At 43.3% G+C, this 20,426-nt stretch overlaps 2 protein-coding genes across 2 annotated transcripts in view; both read right to left on the bottom strand.

Annotated features, from left to right (window-relative positions):
- LOC100711262 (malate dehydrogenase, cytoplasmic) overlaps positions 1-20,426 on the bottom strand; it is an 868,968-nt gene that overhangs the window by 787,718 nt on the left and 60,824 nt on the right. The gene's annotated exons all lie outside the window — the stretch shown is intronic.
- The window catches only part of LOC100698010 (GTP-binding protein 2), a 197,783-nt gene that overhangs the window by 154,511 nt on the left and 22,846 nt on the right, over positions 1-20,426 (bottom strand). Inside the window, exon 10 of the mRNA XM_025908330.1 lies at positions 20,249-20,420. Coding sequence (XP_025764115.1) covers positions 20,249-20,420 — 172 coding nt within the window. The remainder of the gene's footprint in view (positions 1-20,248; positions 20,421-20,426) is intronic.

Below are 20,426 nucleotides of genomic sequence, written 5' to 3'. Positions count from 1 at the left end.
CAAGACTTTTTAAACTTTCAAGCCCCTCAAAAGCCACTTCATCTTTCATGGTGAACCGCGTTGCCACCAGGGTGCGCCGTTCAGTTTAAGTCACAATTTTCTCACTGAAGCATCATGAGGGACTGATGGTGATATTCACCGCTTTTGAGGTGGCCACGATGAACCTGTGAAAATCAGTACAACAAAATGAAAGACATGACATTTCCTGGTGCCACTAGTGGCGCTCTACGTATTCCTGACAATGGCATATCAATCTGTTCAGGGCGGGTCTGACATCATCCCTGTAAAATCTGGTATGATCAGATTGGATTTCATTGAGTTACTAATTTGTTTCTTCATGGCGAGACCTCAATGTTCGCCATGCTGCTGGGGTCACACCCTTCAGCGAAAACTCACAGTTTTCTCTGTAACCCAAGACCAATCCTTAAGGCTTTCCTGGAGAAATTGAGGCTGCAGATGTCACCCATTACAATACTGTACCCCAAAGTGTAAAACATGACATTTCCTGTTCCCACTAGGTGCGCTGTCCTGATGTCAAATATGGCAGTGAAATATGTTCAGGGTGGAGCCTTATCATATGTGTCCACTTTGGTCAAGGTCGGACAATGTATGACAGAACGAGAGGCAATAAGATTTTCATGGCGAGTCATCGAAATTCGCCGTGGCGCCACGGCCTCACCGTATCCCGAAAACTCAAAAGCTCGCAATTTAACGCCAGGTTGTATTGACACGGACCAAATGAACTTGTACGATGAAATCCAATGAGGAGTTCGAAAAAGTTCGAGGCAGGAAATGCAAAATAGAGCCAAAATTCACCTTCATTCAAATGGCGGACTTCCTGTTGGGTTAGGACATGGCCATATAGACTTTATGTGCGTCTCGAACGTAAATGTTCCGATATACATGTAGCATACCCATCCGGTCGGCGTTCTCCATTTTCTAGGTGCGCTACGACCATTTCCCAGTCTACGACATAAAATACTAAATTTCACCAGACCTGCGGTGTGCAAAATTCATGAGTTTTCGAGCATGTTAAGCCCTCAAAAGGCCGTTCATTTGCCGAAATAATATATAATAATAAATAAATTAAAGCTGCAAGCAGCGATATGAGGGCCTCGCACCCCGGCGCTCGAGCCAAGCCCAACACCTAAAACCAGCGCTTCCGATCTGATGTCACATTGATGAACATGCATTTAACCACCAGCTAAAATTCATCTCATTCAACCATATTATAGTCGTCCCACTAGTGGCGCTCTAACCATTACTGACAAATGGCAATAACAAACATTCCGAGCTCGAGTCTCATCACGCCTGCGACCTTTGGGAGAGATGGACATGTGTTTTGACGACAGCAGGTTACTGCTTTTGGCGAGTGATGAAACTCCACTGCCGCCATGACCACCCCCGTTTCCTGAACGTAAAAAGCTTCGCATTTAACATCACAAAGGTCTTTAGATTCCACACACAGGAGATCGCGTAAATCTAATGAAATCCCTTGGAGGAGTTCGTCAAAGTATGAGGCCTGAAAAGAGGGAAAATGTCGCCAAATTTACACATTAATTTTAAAATGGCTGACTTCCTGTTGGATTTGGGATATTGCTCCAAGAGACTTTTTGTACATCTTGATATCTCCAATAAGCTTGCCAGGTTTCAAACTCATACATAAAACACAGAGCAGGGCTGTTGTTTTGAAATTTTGTAGGGGGCGCTGTGGAGCCATTTTGCGCTGTTCAAGGAAAAGGAACATATAAAAAGAAATCCCTCATCACATTAGAGGTGTGCGCCAAATTTCAAGACTTTTAAACTTTTCAAGCCCCTCAAAAGCCACTTCATCTTTCATGGTGAACTGCGTTGCCACCAGGTGCGCCGTTCAGTTTAAAGTCACAATTTCTCACTGAAGCATCAAGAGGACTGATGGTGATATTCACCGCTTTGAGGTGGCCACGATGAACCTGTGAAAATCAGTACAACAAAATGAAAGACATGACATTCCTGGTGCCACTAGGTGCGCTCTACGTATTCCTGACAATGGCATATCAATCTGTTCAGGGCGGGTCTGACATCATCCCTGTAAAATCTGGTACTGATCAGATTGGATTTCATTGAGTTACACTAATTTGTTTCTTCATGGCGAGACCTCAATGTTCGCCATGCTGCTGGGGTCACACCCTTCAGCGAAAACTCACAGTTTTCTCTGTAACCCAAGACCAACTCCTTAAGGCTTTCCTGGAGAAATTTGAGGCTGCAGATGTCACCCATTACAATACTGTACCCCAAAGTGTAAAACATGACATTTCCTGTTCCCACTAGGTGGCGCTGTCCCTGATGTCAAATATGGCAGTTGAAATATGTTCAGGGTGGAGCCTTATCATATGTGTCCACTTTGGTCAAGGTCGGACAATGTATGACAGAACGAGAGGCAATAAGATTTCATGGCGAGTCATCGAAATTCGCCGTGGCGCCACGGCCTCACAGTAACCCGAAAACTCAAAAGCTCCGCAATTTAACATGGCCCAGGTGTGTAGTTGACACTGACCAAATATGAAGCTTGTACGATGAAATTCCAATGAGGAGTTCGCAAAAGTTCGAGGCATGGAAATGGCAAAATTAGAGCCAAAATGTCACCTTCACTTCCAAATGGCGGACTTCCTGTTGGGTTTAGGACATGGCCATAATAGACTTTTTGTGCGTCTCCGAACGGTAGATATGTGTTCCGAGTTTTATACATGTAGGTCATACCCATCTCGGGGGCTCGCGTTTCTCATTTTTCTAGGTGGCGCTACTGAGCCAATTTTCCCTGGACATGTCTACGACATTAAAATACGTAAATTTTCACCAGACCTGACGCGTCTGCAAAATTTCATGAGTTTTCGAGCATGTTTAGGCCCTCAAAAGGCCGATTCATTGCCGAAATAATAATAATAATAATAATAATAATAATAATAATAATAATAATAATAATAATAATAATAATAATAAGAAACAGAGCAGATACAATAGGGCCTTCGCACTTTTGTGCTCGGGCCCTAATTAAAGCTGCAAGCAGCGATATGAGGGCCCTCGCACCCCCGGCGCGTCGAGCCAAGCCCAACCCTAAAACCAGCGCTTCCGATCTGATGTCACATTGATGGAATTCATGCATTTAACCACCAGCTAAAATTCATCTCATTCAACCATTATTATAGTCGTCCCACTAGGTGGCGCTCTAACCATTACTGACAAATGGCATAACAAACATTTCCGAGCTCGAGTCTCATCACGCCTGCGACCTTTGGGAGAGATTGGACATTGTGTTTTGAGCGACAGCAGGTTACTGCTTTTGGCGAGTGATTGAAACTCCACGTGCCGCCATGACCACCCCGTTTCCCTGAACGTAAAAAGCTTCGCAATTTAACATCACAAAGGTCTTTAGATTCCACACACAGGAGATCGCGTAAATCTAATGAAATCCCTTGGAGGAGTTCGTCAAAGTATGAGGCCTGAAAAGAGGGGAAAATGTCGCCAAATTTACACATTAATTTTAAAATGGCTGACTTCCTGTTGGATTTGGGATATTGCTCCAAGAGACTTTTTGTACATCTTGATATCTCCAATAAGCTTGCCAGGTTTCAAACTCATACATAAAACACAGAGCAGGGGCTGTTGTTTTGAAATTTTGTAGGGGGCGCTGTGGAGCCATTTTGCGCTGTTCAAGGAAAATGAACATATAAAAGAAATCCCTCATCACATTAGAGGTGTGCGCCAAATTTCAAGACTTTTTAAACTTTTCAAGCCCCTCAAAAGCCACTTCATCTTTCATGGTGAACTGCGCTGCCACCAGGGTGCGCCGTTCAGTTTATAGTCACAATTTTCTCACTGAAGCATCAAGAGGGACTGATGGTGATATTCACCGCTTTTGAGGTGGCCACGATGAACCTGTGAAAATCAGTACAACAAAATGAAAGACATGACATTTCCTGGTGCCACTAGGTGGCGCTCTACGTATTCCTGACAATGGGCATATCAATCTGTTCAGGGCGGGTCTGACATCATCCCTGTAAAATCTGGTACTGATCAGATTGGATTTCATTGAGTTACACTAATTTGTTTCTTATGGCGAGACCTCAATGTTCGCCATGCTGCTGGGGTCACACCCTTCAGCGAAAACTCACAGTTTTCTCTGTAACCCAAGACCAACTCCTTAAGGCTTTCCTGGAGAAATTTGAGGCTGCAGATGTCACCCATTACAATACTGTACCCCAAAGTGTAAAACATGACATTTCCTGTTCCCACTAGGTGGCGCTGTCCCTGGTGTCAAATATGGCAGTTGAAATATGTTCAGGGGTGGAGCCTTATCATATGTGTCCACTTTGGTCAAGGTCGGACAATGTATGACAGAACGAGAGGCAATAAGATTTTCATGGCGAGTCATCGAAATTCGCCGTGGCGCCACGGCCTCACAGTAACCCGAAAACTCAAAAGCTCCGCAATTTAACATGGCCCAGGTGTGTAGTTGACACTGACCAAATATGAAGCTTGTACGATGAAATTCCAATGAGGAGTTCGCAAAAGTTCGAGGCATGGAAATGGCAAAATTAGAGCCAAAATGTCACCTTCACTTCCAAATGGCGGACTTCCTGTTGGGTTTAGGACATGGCCATAATAGACTTTTATGTGCGTCTCCGAACGTTAGATATGTGTTCCGAGTTTTATACATGTAGGTCATACCCATCTCGGGGCTCGCGTTTCTCATTTTTCTAGGTGGCGCTACTGAGCCAATTTTCCCTGGACATGTCTACGGACATTAAAATACGTAAATTTTCACCAGACCTGACGCGTCTGCAAAATTTCATGAGTTTCGAGCATGTTTAGGCCCTCAAAAGGCCGATTCATTTGCCGAAATAATAATAATAATAATAATAAAATAATAATAATAATAATAATAATAATAATAATAATAAGAAACAGAGCAGATACAATAGGCCTTCGCACTTTTGTGCTCGGCCCTAATAATAATTAAAGCTGCAAGCAGCGATATGAGGGCCCTCGCACCCCCGGCGCGTCGAGCCAAGCCCAACACCTAAAACCAGCGCTTCCGATCTGATGTCACATTGATGGAATTCATGCTAAACCACCAGCTAACATTTCATCTCATTCAACCATTATTATAGTCGTCCCACTAGTGGCGCTCTAACCATTACTGACAAATGGCATAACAAACATTTCCGAGCTCGAGTCTCATCACGCCTGCGACCTTTGGGAGAGATTGGACATTGTGTTTTGAGCGACAGCGGTTACTGCTTTTGGCGAGTGATTGAAACTCCACGTGCCGCCATGACCACCCCGTTTCCCTGAACGTAAAAAGCTTCGCAATTTAACATCACAAAGGTCTTTAGATTCCACACACAGGAGATCGCGTAAATCGAATGAAATCCCTTGGAGGAGTTCGTCAAAGTATGAGGCCTGAAAAGAGGGGAAAATGTCGCCAAATTTACACATTAATTTTAAAATGGCTGACTTCCTGTTGGATTTGGGATATTGCTCCAAGAGATTTTTTGTACATCTTGATATCTCCAATAAGCTTGCCAGGTTTCAAACTCATACATAAAACACAGAGCAGGGGCTGTTGTTTTGAAATTTTGTAGGGGGCGCTGTGGAGCCATTTTGCGCTGTTCAAGGAAAATGAACATATAAAAAGAAATCCCTCATCACATTAGAGGTGTGCGCCAAATTTCAAGACTTTTTAAACTTTTCAAGCCCCTCAAAAGCCACTTCATCTTTCATGGTGAACTGCGTTGCCACCAGGGTGCGCCGTTCAGTTTATAGTCACAATTTTCTCACTGAAGCATCAAGAGGGACTGATGGTGATATTCACCGCTTTTGAGGTGGCCACGATGAACCTGTGAAAATCAGTACAACAAAATGAAAGACATGACATTTCCTGGTGCCACTAGGTGGCGCTCTACGTATTCCTGACAATGGGCATATCAATCTGTTCAGGCGGGTCTGACATCATCCCTGTAAAATCTGGTACTGATCAGATTGGATTTCATTGAGTTACACTAATTTGTTTCTTCATGGCGAGACCTCAATGTTCGCCATGCTGCTGGGGTCACACCCTTCAGCGAAAACTCACAGTTTTCTCTGTAACCCAAGACCAACTCCTTAAGGCTTTCCTGGAGAAATTTGAGGCTGCAGATGTCACCCATTACAATACTGTACCCCAAAGTGTAAAACATGACATTTCCTGTTCCCACTAGGTGGCGCTGTCCCTGATGTCAAATATGGCAGTTGAAATATGTTCAGGGGTGGAGCCTTATCATATGTGTCCACTTTGGTCAAGGTCGGACAATGTATGACAGAACGAGAGGCAATAAGATTTTCATGGCGAGTCATCGAAATTCGCCGTGGCGCCACGGCCTCACCGTATCCCGAAAACTCAAAAGCTCCGCAATTTAACATGGCCCAGGTGTGTAGTTGACACTGACCAAATATGAAGCTTGTACGATGAAATTCCAATGAGGAGTTCGCAAAAGTTCGAGGCATGGAAATGGCAAAATTAGAGCCAAAATGTCACCTTCACTTCCAAATGGCGGACTTCCTGTTGGGTTTGCGTCAATGGTCCCACTGACTTTTTGTTCGTCTTGGCATGATACACATGTGTGCCAAATTTCATACATGTAGCTAAAACGATGTGTTCGTAGGGCTGCATTTAACAATGCATAGGTGGCGCTACAGAGCCATTTCCCAGTGCTCATATGTAAAACCATTAAAATACAAATTTTTCACCAGACCTGGCATGTGTGCAAAATTCCAAGAGTTTTTGAGCATGTTAAAGCCCTCAAAAAGGCCCTTCTTTTGCCTGAATAATAATAATAATAATAATTAAAGCTGCAAGCAGCGTTATGAGGGCCCTCGCACCCCGGCACGTCGGCCACACCCAACACCTACAACCAGCACGTCCGATCTGATGTCACATTGATGGAATTCATGCCTAGAACCACCAGCTAACGATTCATCTCATTCAATCATTATTATAGTCGTCCCACTAGGTGGCGCTCTAACCATTACTGACAAATGGGATAACAAACATTTCCGAGCTCGAGTCTCATCACGCCTGCGACCTTTGGGAGAGATTGGACATTGTGTTTTTGAGCGACAGCAGATTACTGCTTTTGGCGAGGGATTGAAACTCCACGTGCCGCCATGACCACCCCGTTTCCCTGAACGTAAAAAGCTTCGCAATTTAACATCACAAAGGTCTTTAGATTCCACACACAGGAGATCGCGTAAATCGAATGAAATCCCTTGGAGGAGTTCGTCAAAGTATGAGGCCTGAAAAGAGGGGAAAATGTCACCAAATTTACACATTAATTTTAAAATGGCTGACTTCCTGTTGGATTTGGGATATTGCTCCAAGAGACTTTTTTGTACATCTTGATATCTCCAATAAGCTTGCCAGGTTTCAAACTCATACATAAAACACAGAGCAGGGGCTGTTGTTTTGAAATTTTGTAGGGGCGCTGTGGAGCCATTTTGCGCTGTTCAAGGAAAATGAACATATAAAAGAAATCCCTCATCACATTAGAGGTGTGCGCCAAATTTCAAGACTTTTTAAACTTTTCAAGCCCCTCAAAAGCCACTTCATCTTTCATGGTGAACTGCGTTGCCACCAGGGTGCGCCGTTCAGTTTATAGTCACAATTTTCTCACTGAAGCATCAAGAGGGACTGATGGTGATATTCACCGCTTTTGAGGTGGCCACGATGAACCTGTGAAAATCAGTACAACAAAATGAAAGACATGACATTTCCTGGTGCCACTAGGTGGCGCTCTACGTATTCCTGACAATGGGCATATCAATCTGTTCAGGGCGGGTCTGACATCATCCCTGTAAAATCTGGTACTGATCAGATTGGATTTCATTGAGTTACACTAATTTGTTTGTTCATGGCGAGACCTCAATGTTCGCCATGCTGCTGGGGTCACACCCTTCAGCGAAAACTCACAGTTTTCTCTGTAACCCAAGACCAACTCCTTAAGGCTTTCCTGGAGAAATTTGAGGCTGCAGATGTCACCCATTACAATACTGTACCCCAAAGTGTAAAACATGACATTTCCTGTTCCCACTAGGTGGCGCTGTCCCTGATGTCAAATATGGCAGTTGAAATATGTTCAGGGGTGGAGCCTTATCATATGTGTCCACTTTGGTCAAGGTCGGACAATGTATGACAGAACGAGAGGCAATAAGATTTTCATGGCGAGTCATCGAAATTCGCCGTGGCGCCACGGCCTCACCGTATCCCGAAAACTCAAAAGCTCCGCAATTTAACATGGCCCAGGTGTGTAGTTGACACTGACCAAATATGAAGCTTGTACGATGAAATTCCAATGAGGAGTTCGCAAAAGTTCGAGGCATGGAAATGGCAAAATTAGAGCCAAAATGTCACCTTCACTTCCAAATGGCGGACTTCCTGTTGGGTTTGCGTCAATGGTCCCACTGACTTTTTTGTTCGTCTTGGCATGATACACATGTGTGCCAAATTTCATACATGTAGCTAAACGATGTGTTCGTAGGGCTGCATTTAACAATGCATAGGTGGCGCTACAGAGCCATTTCCCAGTGCTCATATGTAAAACCATTAAAATACAAAATTTTTCACCAGACCTGGCATGTGTGCAAAATTCCAAGAGTTTTTGAGCATGTTAAAGCCCTCAAAAAGGCCCTTCTTTTGCCTGAATAATAATAATAATAATAATTAAAGCTGCAAGCAGCGTTATGAGGGCCCTCGCACCCCGGCACGTCGGGCCACGCCCAACACCTACAACCAGCACGTCCGATCTGATGTCACATTGATGGAATTCATGCCTAGAACCACCAGCTAACGATTCATCTCATTCAATCATTATTATAGTCGTCCCACTAGGTGGCGCTCTAACCATTACTGACAAATGGGATAGCAAACATTTCCGACCTTGAGTCTCATCACGCTTGCGAACTTTGGGAGAGATTGGACATTGTGTTTTTGAGTGACAGCAGATTACTGCTTTTTGGCGAGGGATTGAAACTCCACGTGCCGCCATGGCCACCCCGTTTCCCTGAACGTAAAAAGCTTCGCAATTTAACATCACAAAGGTCTTTAGATTCCACACACAGGAGATCGGGTTAATCTGATGAAATCCCTTAGAGGAGTTCGTCAAAGTATGAGGCCTGAAAAGAGGCAAAAAGTGGCTAAAATTACACCTTAATTTTAAAATGGCTGACTTCCTGTTGGATTTGGGATATTGCTCCAAGAGACTTTTTTGTACATCTTGATATCCTCCATAAGCTTACCAGGTTTCAGACTTATAAATAAAACACAGAGCAGGGGCTGATGTTTTGAAATTTTGTAGGGGGCGCTGTGGAGCCATTTTGCACTATTCAAGGAAAATGATCACATAACAACAAAGCCCTCATCACATTGGAGGTTTGGGCCAAATTCCAAGACTTTTTAAAATTTCCAAGCCCCTCAAAAGCCACTTCGTCTTTCATGGTGAACCGCGTTGCCACCAGGGTGCGCCGTTCAGTTTAAAGTCACAATTTTCGCACAGAAGCATCATGAAGGACTGATGGTGATACTCACCGCTTTTGAGGTGGCCACGATGAACCTGTGAAAATCAGTACAACAAAATGAAAGACATGACATTTCCTGGTGCCACTAGGTGGCGCTCTACGTATTCCTGACAATGGGCATATCAATCTATTCAGGGCGGGTCTGACATCATCCCTGTAAAATCTGGTACTGATCAGATTGGATTTCATTGAGTTACACTAATTTGTTTCTTCATGGCGAGACCTCAATGTTCGCCATGCTGCTGGGGTCACACCCTTCAGCGAAAACTCACAGTTTTCTCTGTTACCCAAGACCAACTCCTTAAGGCTTTCCTGGAGAAATTTGAGGCTGCAGATGTCACCCATTACAATACTGTACCCCAAAGTGGAAAACATGACATTTCCTGTTCCCACTAGGTGGCGCTGTACCTGATGTCAAATATGGCAGTTGAAATATGTTCAGGGGTGGAGCCTTATCATATGTGTCCACTTTGGTCAAGGTCGGACAATGTATGACAGAATGAGAGGCAATAAGATTTTCATGGCGAGTCATCGAAATTCGCCGTGGCGCCACGGCCTCACCGTATCCCGAAAACTCAAAAGCTCCGCAATTTAACATGGCCCAGGTGTGTAGTTGACACTGACCAAATATGAAGCTTGTACGATGAAATTCCAATGAGGAGTTCGCAAAAGTTCGAGGCATGGAAATGGCAAAATTAGAGCCAAAATGTCACCTTCACTTCTAAATTGCGGACTTCCTGTTGGGTTTGCGTCATATGTGGCCACAGACTTTTTTGTTTTTCTCGGCATGATACACATGTGTGCCAGATTTCATAGATGTAGCCTAAACGATGTGGCCATAAGGCTGCATTTAACAGCGCATAGGTGGCGCTCTAGAGCCATTTCCCAGTGCTCATATGTAAAACCATTAAAATACGAAATTTTTCACCAGACCTGGCATGTGTGCAAAATTTCCTGAGTTTTCGAGCATGTTAAAGCCCTCAAAAAGGCCCTTGTTTTGCCTGAATAATAATAATAATAAGAAGAAGAAACGGAGCAGATACAATAGGGCCTTCGCACTCTCGGTGCTCGGGCCCTAATAATAATAATAATAATAATAAGAAACAGAGCAGATACAATAGGGCCTTCGCACTCTCGGTGCTCGGGTCCTAATAATAATAATAATAATTAAAGCTGCAAGCAGCGTTATGAGGGCCCTCGCACCCCGGCACGTCGGGCCACGCCCAACACCTACAACCAGCACGTCCGATTTGATGTCACATTGATGGAATTCATGCCTAGAACCACCAGCTAACGATTCATCTCATTCAATCATTATTATAGTCGTCCCACTAGGTGGCGCTCTAACCATTACTGACAAATGGGATAACAAACATTTCCGACCTTGAGTCTCATCACGCCTGCGAACTTTGGGAGAGATTGGACATTGTGTTTTTGAGTGACAGCAGATTACTGCTTTTAGGCGAGTGATTGAAACTCCACGTGCCGCCATGGCCACCCCGTTTCCCTGAACGTAAAAAGCTTCGCAATTTAACATCACAAAGGTCTTTAGATTCCACACACAGGAGATCGGGTTAATCTGATGAAATCCCTTGGAGGAGTTCGTCAAAGTATGAGGCCTGAAAAGAGGCGAAAAAGTGGCTAAAATTACACCTTAATTTCAAAATGGTTGACTTCCTGTTGGATTTGGGATATTGCTCCAAGAGACTTTTTTGTACATCTTGATATCCTCCATCAGCTTACCAGGTTTCAGACTTATAAATAAAACACAGAGCAGGGGCTGATGTTTTGAAATTTTGTAGGGGGCGCTGTGGAGCCATTTTGCGCTATTCAAGGAAAGTGATCACATAACAAGAAAACCTTCATCACATTGGAGGTATGCGCCAAATTTCAAGACATTTTAAACTTTCCAAGCCCCTCAAAAGCCACTTCAATGGTCATGGTGAACAGCGTTACCACCAGGGTGCGCCGTTGAGTTTAAAGTCACAATTTTCTTACTGAAGCATCATGAGGGACTGATGGTGATATTCACCGCTTTTCAGGTGGCCACGATGAACCTGTGAAAATCAGTACAACAAAATGAAAGACATGACATTTCCTGCTGCCACTAGGTGGCGCTCGTCGTATTCCTGACAATGGGCACATCAATCTGTTCAGGGCGGGTCTGACATCATGCCTGTAAAGTCTGGTTCTGATCAGACTGGATTTCATTGAGTTACACTCATTTGTTTCTTCATGGCGAGACATCAATGTTCGCCATGCTGCTGGGGTCACACCCTTTGCGAAAACTCACAGTTTTCACTGTAACCCAAGACCAACTCCTTAAGGCTTTCCTGGAGAAATTTGAGGCTGCAGATGTCACCCATCACAATACTGTACACCAAAGTGTAAAACATGACATTTCCTGTTGCCACTAGGTGGCACTGTCCCTGGTGTCAAATATGGCAGTTGAAATATGTTCAGGGGTGGAGCCTTATCATATGTGTGCTCTTTGGTCCAGGTCGGAACATGTATGAGGGAATGAGAGACAATAACATTTTCATGGCGAGTCATCGAAATTCGCCGTGGCGCCACGGCCTCATAGTATCGCGAAAACTCAAAAGCTCCGCAATTTAACATGGCCCAGGTGTGTAGTTGAAACTGACCAAAGATGAAGCTTATACGACCAAATCCCAATGAGGAGTTCGAAAAAGTTCGAGGCATGGAAATGGCAAAATTAGAGCCAAAATGTGACCTTCAATCCAAAATGGCGGACTTCCTGTTGGGTTTGGGACAATGGTCCCACTGACTTTTTTGTTCGTCTTGGCATGATACACATGTGTGCCAGATTTCATACATGTAGCTCAAACGATGTGTTCGTAGGGCTGCATTTAACAAGGCATAGGTGGCGCTCTAGAGCCATTTCCCAGTGCTCATATTTAAAACCATTAAAATACAAAATTTTTCACCAGACCTGGCATGTGTGCAAAATTTCAAGAGTTTTTGAGCATGTTTAGGCCCTCAAAAAGGCCCTTGTTTTGCCTGAATAATAATAATAATAATAATAATAATAATAATAATAATAATAATAATAAGAAACGGAGCAGATACAATAGGGCCTTCGCACTCTCGGTGCTCGGGCCCTAATTAAAGCTGCAAGCAGCGTTATGAGGGCCCTCGCACCCCGGCACGTCGGGCCACACCCAACACCTACAACCAGCACGTCCGATCTGATGTCACATTGATGGAATTCATGCTAAACCACCAGCTAACGATTCATCTCATTCAATCATTATTATAGTCGTCCCACTAGGTGGCGCTCTAACCATTACTGACAAATGGATAACAAACATTTCCGAGCTCGAGTCTCATCACGCCTGCGACCTTTGGGAGAGATTGGACATTGTGTTTTGAGCGACAGCAGATTACTGCTTTTTGGCGAGGATTGAAACTCCACGTGCCGCCATGACCACCCCGTTTCCCTGAACGTAAAAAGCTTCGCAATTTAACATCACAAAGGTCTTTAGATTCCACACACAGGAGATCGCGTAAATCTAATGAAATCCCTTGGAGGAGTTCGTCAAAGTATGAGGCCTGAAAAGAGGGGAAAATGTCACCAAATTTACACATTAATTTTAAAATGGCTGACTTCCTGTTGGATTTGGGATATTGCTCCAAGAGACTTTTTTGTACATCTTGATATCTCCAATAAGCTTGCCAGGTTTCAAACTCATACATAAAACACAGAGCAGGGGCTGTTGTTTTGAAATTTTGTAGGGGGCGCTGTGGAGCCATTTTGCGCTGTTCAAGGAAAATGAACATATAAAAAGAAATCCCTCATCACATTAGAGGTGTGCGCCAAATTTCAAGACTTTTTAAACTTTTCAAGCCCCTCAAAAGCCACTTCATCTTTCATGGTGAACTGCGTTGCCACCAGGGTGCGCCGTTCAGTTTATAGTCACAATTTTCTCACTGAAGCATCAAGAGGGACTGATGGTGATATTCACCGCTTTTGAGGTGGCCACGATGAACCTGTGAAAATCAGTACAACAAAATGAAAGACATGACATTTCCTGGTGCCACTAGGTGGCGCTCTACGTATTCCTGACAATGGGCATATCAATCTGTTCAGGGCGGGTCTGACATCATCCCTGTAAAATCTGGTACTGATCAGATTGGATTTCATTGAGTTACACTAATTTGTTTCTTCATGGCGAGACCTCAATGTTCGCCATGCTGCTGGGGTCACACCCTTCAGCGAAAACTCACAGTTTTCTCTGTAACCCAAGACCAACTCCTTAAGGCTTTCCTGGAGAAATTTGAGGCTGCAGATGTCACCCATTACAATACTGTACCCCAAAGTGTAAAACATGACATTTCCTGTTCCCACTAGGTGGCGCTGTCCCTGATGTCAAATATGGCAGTTGAAATATGTTCAGGGGTGGAGCCTTATCATATGTGTCCACTTTGGTCAAGGTCGGACAATGTATGACAGAACGAGAGGCAATAAGATTTTCATGGCGAGTCATCGAAATTCGCCGTGGCGCCACGGCCTCACCGTATCCCGAAAACTCAAAAGCTCCGCAATTTAACATGGCCCAGGTGTGTAGTTGACACTGACCAAATATGAAGCTTGTACAATGAAATTCCAATGAGGAGTTCGAAAAAGTTCGAGGCATGGAAATGGCAAAATTAGAGCCAAAATGTCACCTTCACTTCCAAATGGCGGACTTCCTGTTGGGTTTAGGACATGGCCATAGTAGACTTTTTTGTGCGTCTCCAAACGTTAGATATGTGTTCCGAGTTTTATACATGTAGGTCATACCCATCTCGGGGGCTCGCGTTTCTCATTTTTCTAGGTGGCGCTACTGAGCCAATTTTCCCTGGACATGCCTACGGACATTAAAATACGTAAATTTTCACCAGACCTGACGCGTGTGCAAAATTTCATGAGTTTTTGAGCATGTTTAGGCCCTCAAAAGGCCGATTCATTTGCCGAAATAATAATAATAATAATAATAATAATAATAATAATAATAATAATACTAATAATAATAATAATAATAAGAAACAGAGCAGATACAATAGGGCCTTCGCACTTTTGTGCTCGGCCTAATAATAATAATAATAATAATAAGAAACGGAGCAGATACAATAGGGCCTTCGCACTCTCAGTGCTCGGCCCTAATAATAATAATAATAATAATAATAATAAGAAACAGAGCAGATACAATAGGGCCTTCGCACTTTTGTGCTCGGGCCCTAATTAAAGCTGCAAGCAGCGATATGAGGGCCCTCGCACCCCCGGCGCGTCGAGCCAAGCCCAACACCTAAAACCAGCGCTTCCGATCTCATGTCACATTGATGGAATTCATGCATTTAACCACCAGCTAAAATTTCATCTCATTCAACCATTATTATAGTCGTCCCACTAGGTGGCGCTCTAACCATTACTGACAAATGGCATAACAAACATTTCCGAGCTCGAGTCTCATCACGCCTGCGACCTTTGGGAGAGATTGGACATTGTGTTTTTGAGCGACAGCAGGTTACTGCTTTTTGGCGAGTGATTGAAACTCCACGTGCCGCCATGACCACCCCGTTTCCCTGAACGTAAAAAGCTTCGCAATTTAACATCACCAATGTCTTTAGATTCCACACACAGGAGATCGCGTAAATCTAATGAAATCCCTTGGAGGAGTTCGTCAAAGTATGAGGCCTGAAAAGAGGGGAAAATGTCGCCAAATTTACACATTGATTTTAAAATGGCTGACTTCCTGTTGGATTTGGGATATTGCTCCAAGAGACTTTTTTGTACATCTTGATATCTCCAATAAGCTTGCCAGGTTTCAAACTCATACATAAAACACAGAGCAGGGGCTGTTGTTTTGAAATTTTGTAGGGGGCGCTGTGGAGCCATTTTGCGCTGTTCAAGGAAAATGAACATATAAAAAGAAATCCCTCATCACATTAGAGGTGTGCGCCAATTTTCAAGACTTTTCAAACTTTCCAAGCCCCTCAAAAGCCACTTCATTTGTCATGGTGAACCGCGATGCCACCAGGGTGCGCCGTTCAGTTTAAAGTCACAATTTTCTCACTGAAGCATCACGAGGGTCTGATGTTAATATTCACCGCTTTTGAGGTGGCCACGATGAACCTGTGAAAATCAGTACAACAAAATGAAAGACATGACATTTCCTGTTGCCACTAGGTGGCGCTCTACGTATTCCTGACAATGGGCATATCAATCTGTTCAGGGCGGGTCTGACATCATCCCTGTAAAATCTGGTACTGATCAGATTGGATTTCATTGAGTTACACTAATTTGTTTCTTCATGGCGAGACCTCAATGTTCGCCATGCTGCTGGGGTCACACCCTTCAGCGAAAACTCACAGTTTTCTCTGTAACCCAAGACCAACTCCTTAAGGCTTACCTGGAGAAATTTGAGGCTGCAGATGTCACCCATTACAATACTGTACCCCAAAGTGTAAAACATGACATTTCCTGTTCCCACTAGGTGGCGCTGTCCCTGATGTCAAATATGGCAGTTGAAATATGTTCAGGGGTGGAGCCTTATCATATGTGTCCACTTTGGTCAAGGTCGGACAATGTATGACAGAACGAGAGGCAATAAGATTTTCATGGCGAGTCATCGAAATTCGCCGTGGCGCCACGGCCTCACCGTAACCCGAAAACTCAAAAGCTCCGCAATTTAACATGGCCCAGGTGTGTAGTTGAGACTGACCAAATATGAAGCTTGTACGATGAAATTCCAATGAGGAGTTCGCAAAAGTTCGAGGCATGGAAATGGCAAAATTAGAGCCAAAATGTCACCTTCACTTCCAAATGGCGGACTTCCTGTTGGGTTTAGGACATGGCCATAATAGACTTTTATGTGCGTCTCCGAACGTTAGATATGTGTTCCGAGTTTTATACATGTAGGTCATACCCATCTCGGGGGCTCGCGTTTCTCATTTTTCTAGGTGGCGCTACTGAGCCAATTTTCCCTGGACATGTCTACGGACATTAAAATACGTAAATTTTCACCAGACCTGACGAGTCTGCAAAATTTCATGAGTTTTCGAGCATGTTTAGGCCCTCAAAAGGCCGATTCATTTGCCGAAATAATAATAATAATAATAATAATAATTAAAGCTGCAAGCAGCGATATGAGGGCCCTCGCACCCCCGGCGCGTCGAGCCAAGCCCAACACCTAAAACCAGCGCTTCCGATCTGATGTCACATTGATGGAATTCATGCATTTAACCACCAGCTAAAATTTCATCTCATTCAACCATTATTATAGTCGTCCCAGTAGGTGGCGCTCTAACCATTACTGACAAATGGCATAACAAACATTTCCGAGCTCGAGTCTCATCACGCCTGCGACCTTTGGGAGAGATTGGACATTGTGTTTTTGAGCGACAGCAGGTTACTGCTTTTTGGCGAGTGATTGAAACTCCACGTGCCGCCATGACCACCCCGTTTCATTGAACGTAAAAAGCTTCGCAATTTAACATCACAAAGGTCTTTAGATTACACACACAGGAGATCGCGTAAATCTAATGAAATCCCTTGGAGGAGTTCGTCAAAGTATGAGGCCTGAAAAGAGGGGAAAATGTCAACAAATTTACACATTAATTTTAAAATGACTGACTTCCTGTTGGATTTGGGATATTGCTCCAAGAGACTTTTTTGTACATCTTGATATCTCCAATAAGCTTGCCAGGTTTCAAACTCATACATAAAACACAGAGCAGGGGCTGTTGTTTTGAAATTTTGTAGGGGGCGCTGTGGAGCCATTTTGCGCTGTTCAAGGAAAATGAACATATAAAAAGAAATCCCTCATCACATTAGAGGTGTGCGCCAAATTTCAAGACTTTTTAAACTTTTCAAGCCCCTCAAAAGCCACTTCATCTTTCATGGTGAACTGCGTTGCCACCAGGGTGCGCCGTTCAGTTTATAGTCACAATTTTCTCACTGAAGCATCAAGAGGGACTGATGGTGATATTCACCGCTTTTGAGGTGGCCACGATGAACCTGTGAAAATCAGTACAACAAAATGAAAGACATGACATTTCCTGGTGCCACTAGGTGGCGCTCTACGTATTCCTGACAATGGGCATATCAATCTGTTCAGGGCGGGTCTGACATCATCCCTGTAAAATCTGGTACTGATCAGATTGGATTTCATTGAGTTACACTAATTTGTTTCTTCATGGCGAGACCTCAATGTTCGCCATGCTGCTGGGGTCACACCCTTCAGCGAAAACTCACAGTTTTCTCTGTAACCCAAGACCAACTCCTTAAGGCTTTCCTGGAGAAATTTGAGGCTGCAGATGTCACCCATTACAATACTGTACCCCAAAGTGTAAAACATGACATTTCCTGTTCCCACTAGGTGGCGCTGTCCCTGATGTCAAATATGGCAGTTGAAATATGTTCAGAGGTGGAGCCTTATCATATGTGTCCACTTTGGTCAAGGTCGGACAATGTATGACAGAACGAGAGGCAATAAGATTTTCATGGCGAGTCATCGAAATTCGCCGTGCCGCCACGGCCTCACCGTATCCCGAAAACTCAAAAGCTCCGCAATTTAACATGGCCCAGGTGTGTAGTTGACACTGACCAAATATGAAGCTTGTACGATGAAATTCCAATGAGGAGTTCGAAAAAGTTCGAGGCATGGAAATGGCAAAATTAGAGCCAAAATGTCACCTTCACTTCCAAATGGCGGACTTCCTGTTGGGTTTAGGACATGGCCATAATAGACTTTTTTGTGCGTCTCCGAACGTTAGATATGTGTTCCGAGTTTTATACATGTAGGTCATACCCATCTCGGGGGCTCGCGTTTCTCATTTTTCTAGGTGGCGCTACTGAGCCAATTTTCCCTGGACATGTCTACGGACATTAAAATACGTAAATTTTCACCAGACCTGACGCGTGTGCAAAATTTCATGAGTTTTTGAGCATGTTTAGGCCCTCAAAAAGCCGATTCATTTGCCGAAATAATAATAATAATAATAATAATAATAATAATAATAATAATAATAATAAGAAGAAGAAGAAATAGAGCAGATACAATAGGGCCTTCGCACTTTTGTGCTCGGGCCCTAATAATAATAATAATAATAATAATAATAATAAGAAACAGAGCAGATACAATAGGGCCTTCGCACTTTTGTGCGAGGGCCCTAATAATACTAATAATAAACAGAGCAGATACAATAGGGCCTTCGCACTCTCGGTGCTCGGGCCCTAACTATGCAAGTTAAGTCCAATATTGTCTCCCCTTCTATTCAGTTTGAATCTTGATGATCTTTCTGTTAAATGAAGACTCGGTGTATGGTGGGTGATGATTTGGTCATTTTGTCTCCCTACAGTCCTGGTTTGCAGTAGTTACTTTGTTTGTGCTAGTTATGGTGCTCAGTATGATATTGCTTTTAACCCTAAAAAGCATGTTATTGAGATTGTTACAACTAAGGAGGGTGACAAGCTAAATTTTCCATCTTTTTATTTAGCAACCAAGTACAAAGTACTTGGAAACAAAGTAAAAACCTGGGTCATATCTTAAGAAGTGATCTCTGTAATGATGATGATGATGATGATGTGAAAAGACAGTGCTGTAAAGGTATGCATGCAAGCTAATATGTTGGCACATAAATCTGGCACTTTTTTTTAATCCTATTGTACTTAAAAAAAAAAGAAAGAAAAAAGGCCCATTTATGGTGTAATTATAATAACGAATAACCAAAGACAAACCATAGCCAAAAAACTGCAAGTGGCCTTTTAGGACGCATTTAGAATTTTCCTTAGACTTCCAAGTTGGACATGTGCGAGTCAACGATTTTCATGAGCAACATCCCACCTTTTCATGCCTTACTCAGGAACTATATGCACAAATTTATGTGCCATTTGAATGAGTCAAGAAATTCAATAGTTTTTGTGAGTTTTGTCTTTGTTGTTTTTCTTTTAATTATATTGACTAATTTTGTCTGAAAAAACCCCCCAAAATACAATACAAAACTACATCATCTCTCTGAACTTGTGTTCTCACCACTTGCGGTGTCTGCAGTTTCACCAAATATGTGAATTTCTGTTTGGATTACCAGGAAGTAATCTGAGGGCTCAAATTGTGGTCATAAATATTTTGTGTTTTGTAACCTTGTAACCCAAAATATCTGAAAATGTTGTGTTTGTGCATCCATAGATGAGAATTTGAGTGTGTGTAAAAAATACTTTTAAGTTGAAACTCACACACAAGCGAGGCAACTTGAGCACAGAGTCTCACAACTACGCAGTCTGATTTACAAGTACAAAATATTTATGAACACAGTTTGAGCCCATAGGATTCTGATGACAGCAGCTGTACTGACAGCAGTCCAGAGGTGCATGAAGACAGACATGAGACAGGTCTGTGTTTTGGAGAGAAATTAAACACCATTAATAAATTTTAAAAAACGAGACCATGAAGGTCGACTGCGATCTTTCCCTCTGTGTTTTTCAAATTCTCAGAGGAACTGGAAAGTAACTTCCAGTATAAACAAAAGGGAGCAATGAAAATATGCAATATACACACGGAGATGTATAAATTTGTGCAAGTTACATTAAAAAAAAAAGTGGATTCCCCTTTAAATTATCTCCTACATCCTTTCATGTCTTTAGGTGACCTCTGACCTTGCGCAGTAGTGAACGCTCAAAGTTTCCCAAAGCCAGCGTTGCAGCCTGTCCAGCCCTCAGCACTCTGCAGGCAGAGCGGTTCCTCTGAATACTGCCCACCTTCAGACGCAGAAAACAGCCCTCATCAGTTGGACCCACCACCAGCCTCTCGCCCTCCCTACACACTCCACTGAAA

The sequence above is a fragment of the Oreochromis niloticus genome, linkage group LG6 (assembly GCF_001858045.2).
Source record: "Oreochromis niloticus isolate F11D_XX linkage group LG6, O_niloticus_UMD_NMBU, whole genome shotgun sequence".
Taxonomy (NCBI): Eukaryota; Metazoa; Chordata; class Actinopteri; order Cichliformes; family Cichlidae; genus Oreochromis; species Oreochromis niloticus.
The sequence above is the reverse complement of the archived record's forward strand: the minus strand, read 5'-3'. Positions and strand labels throughout refer to the sequence as shown.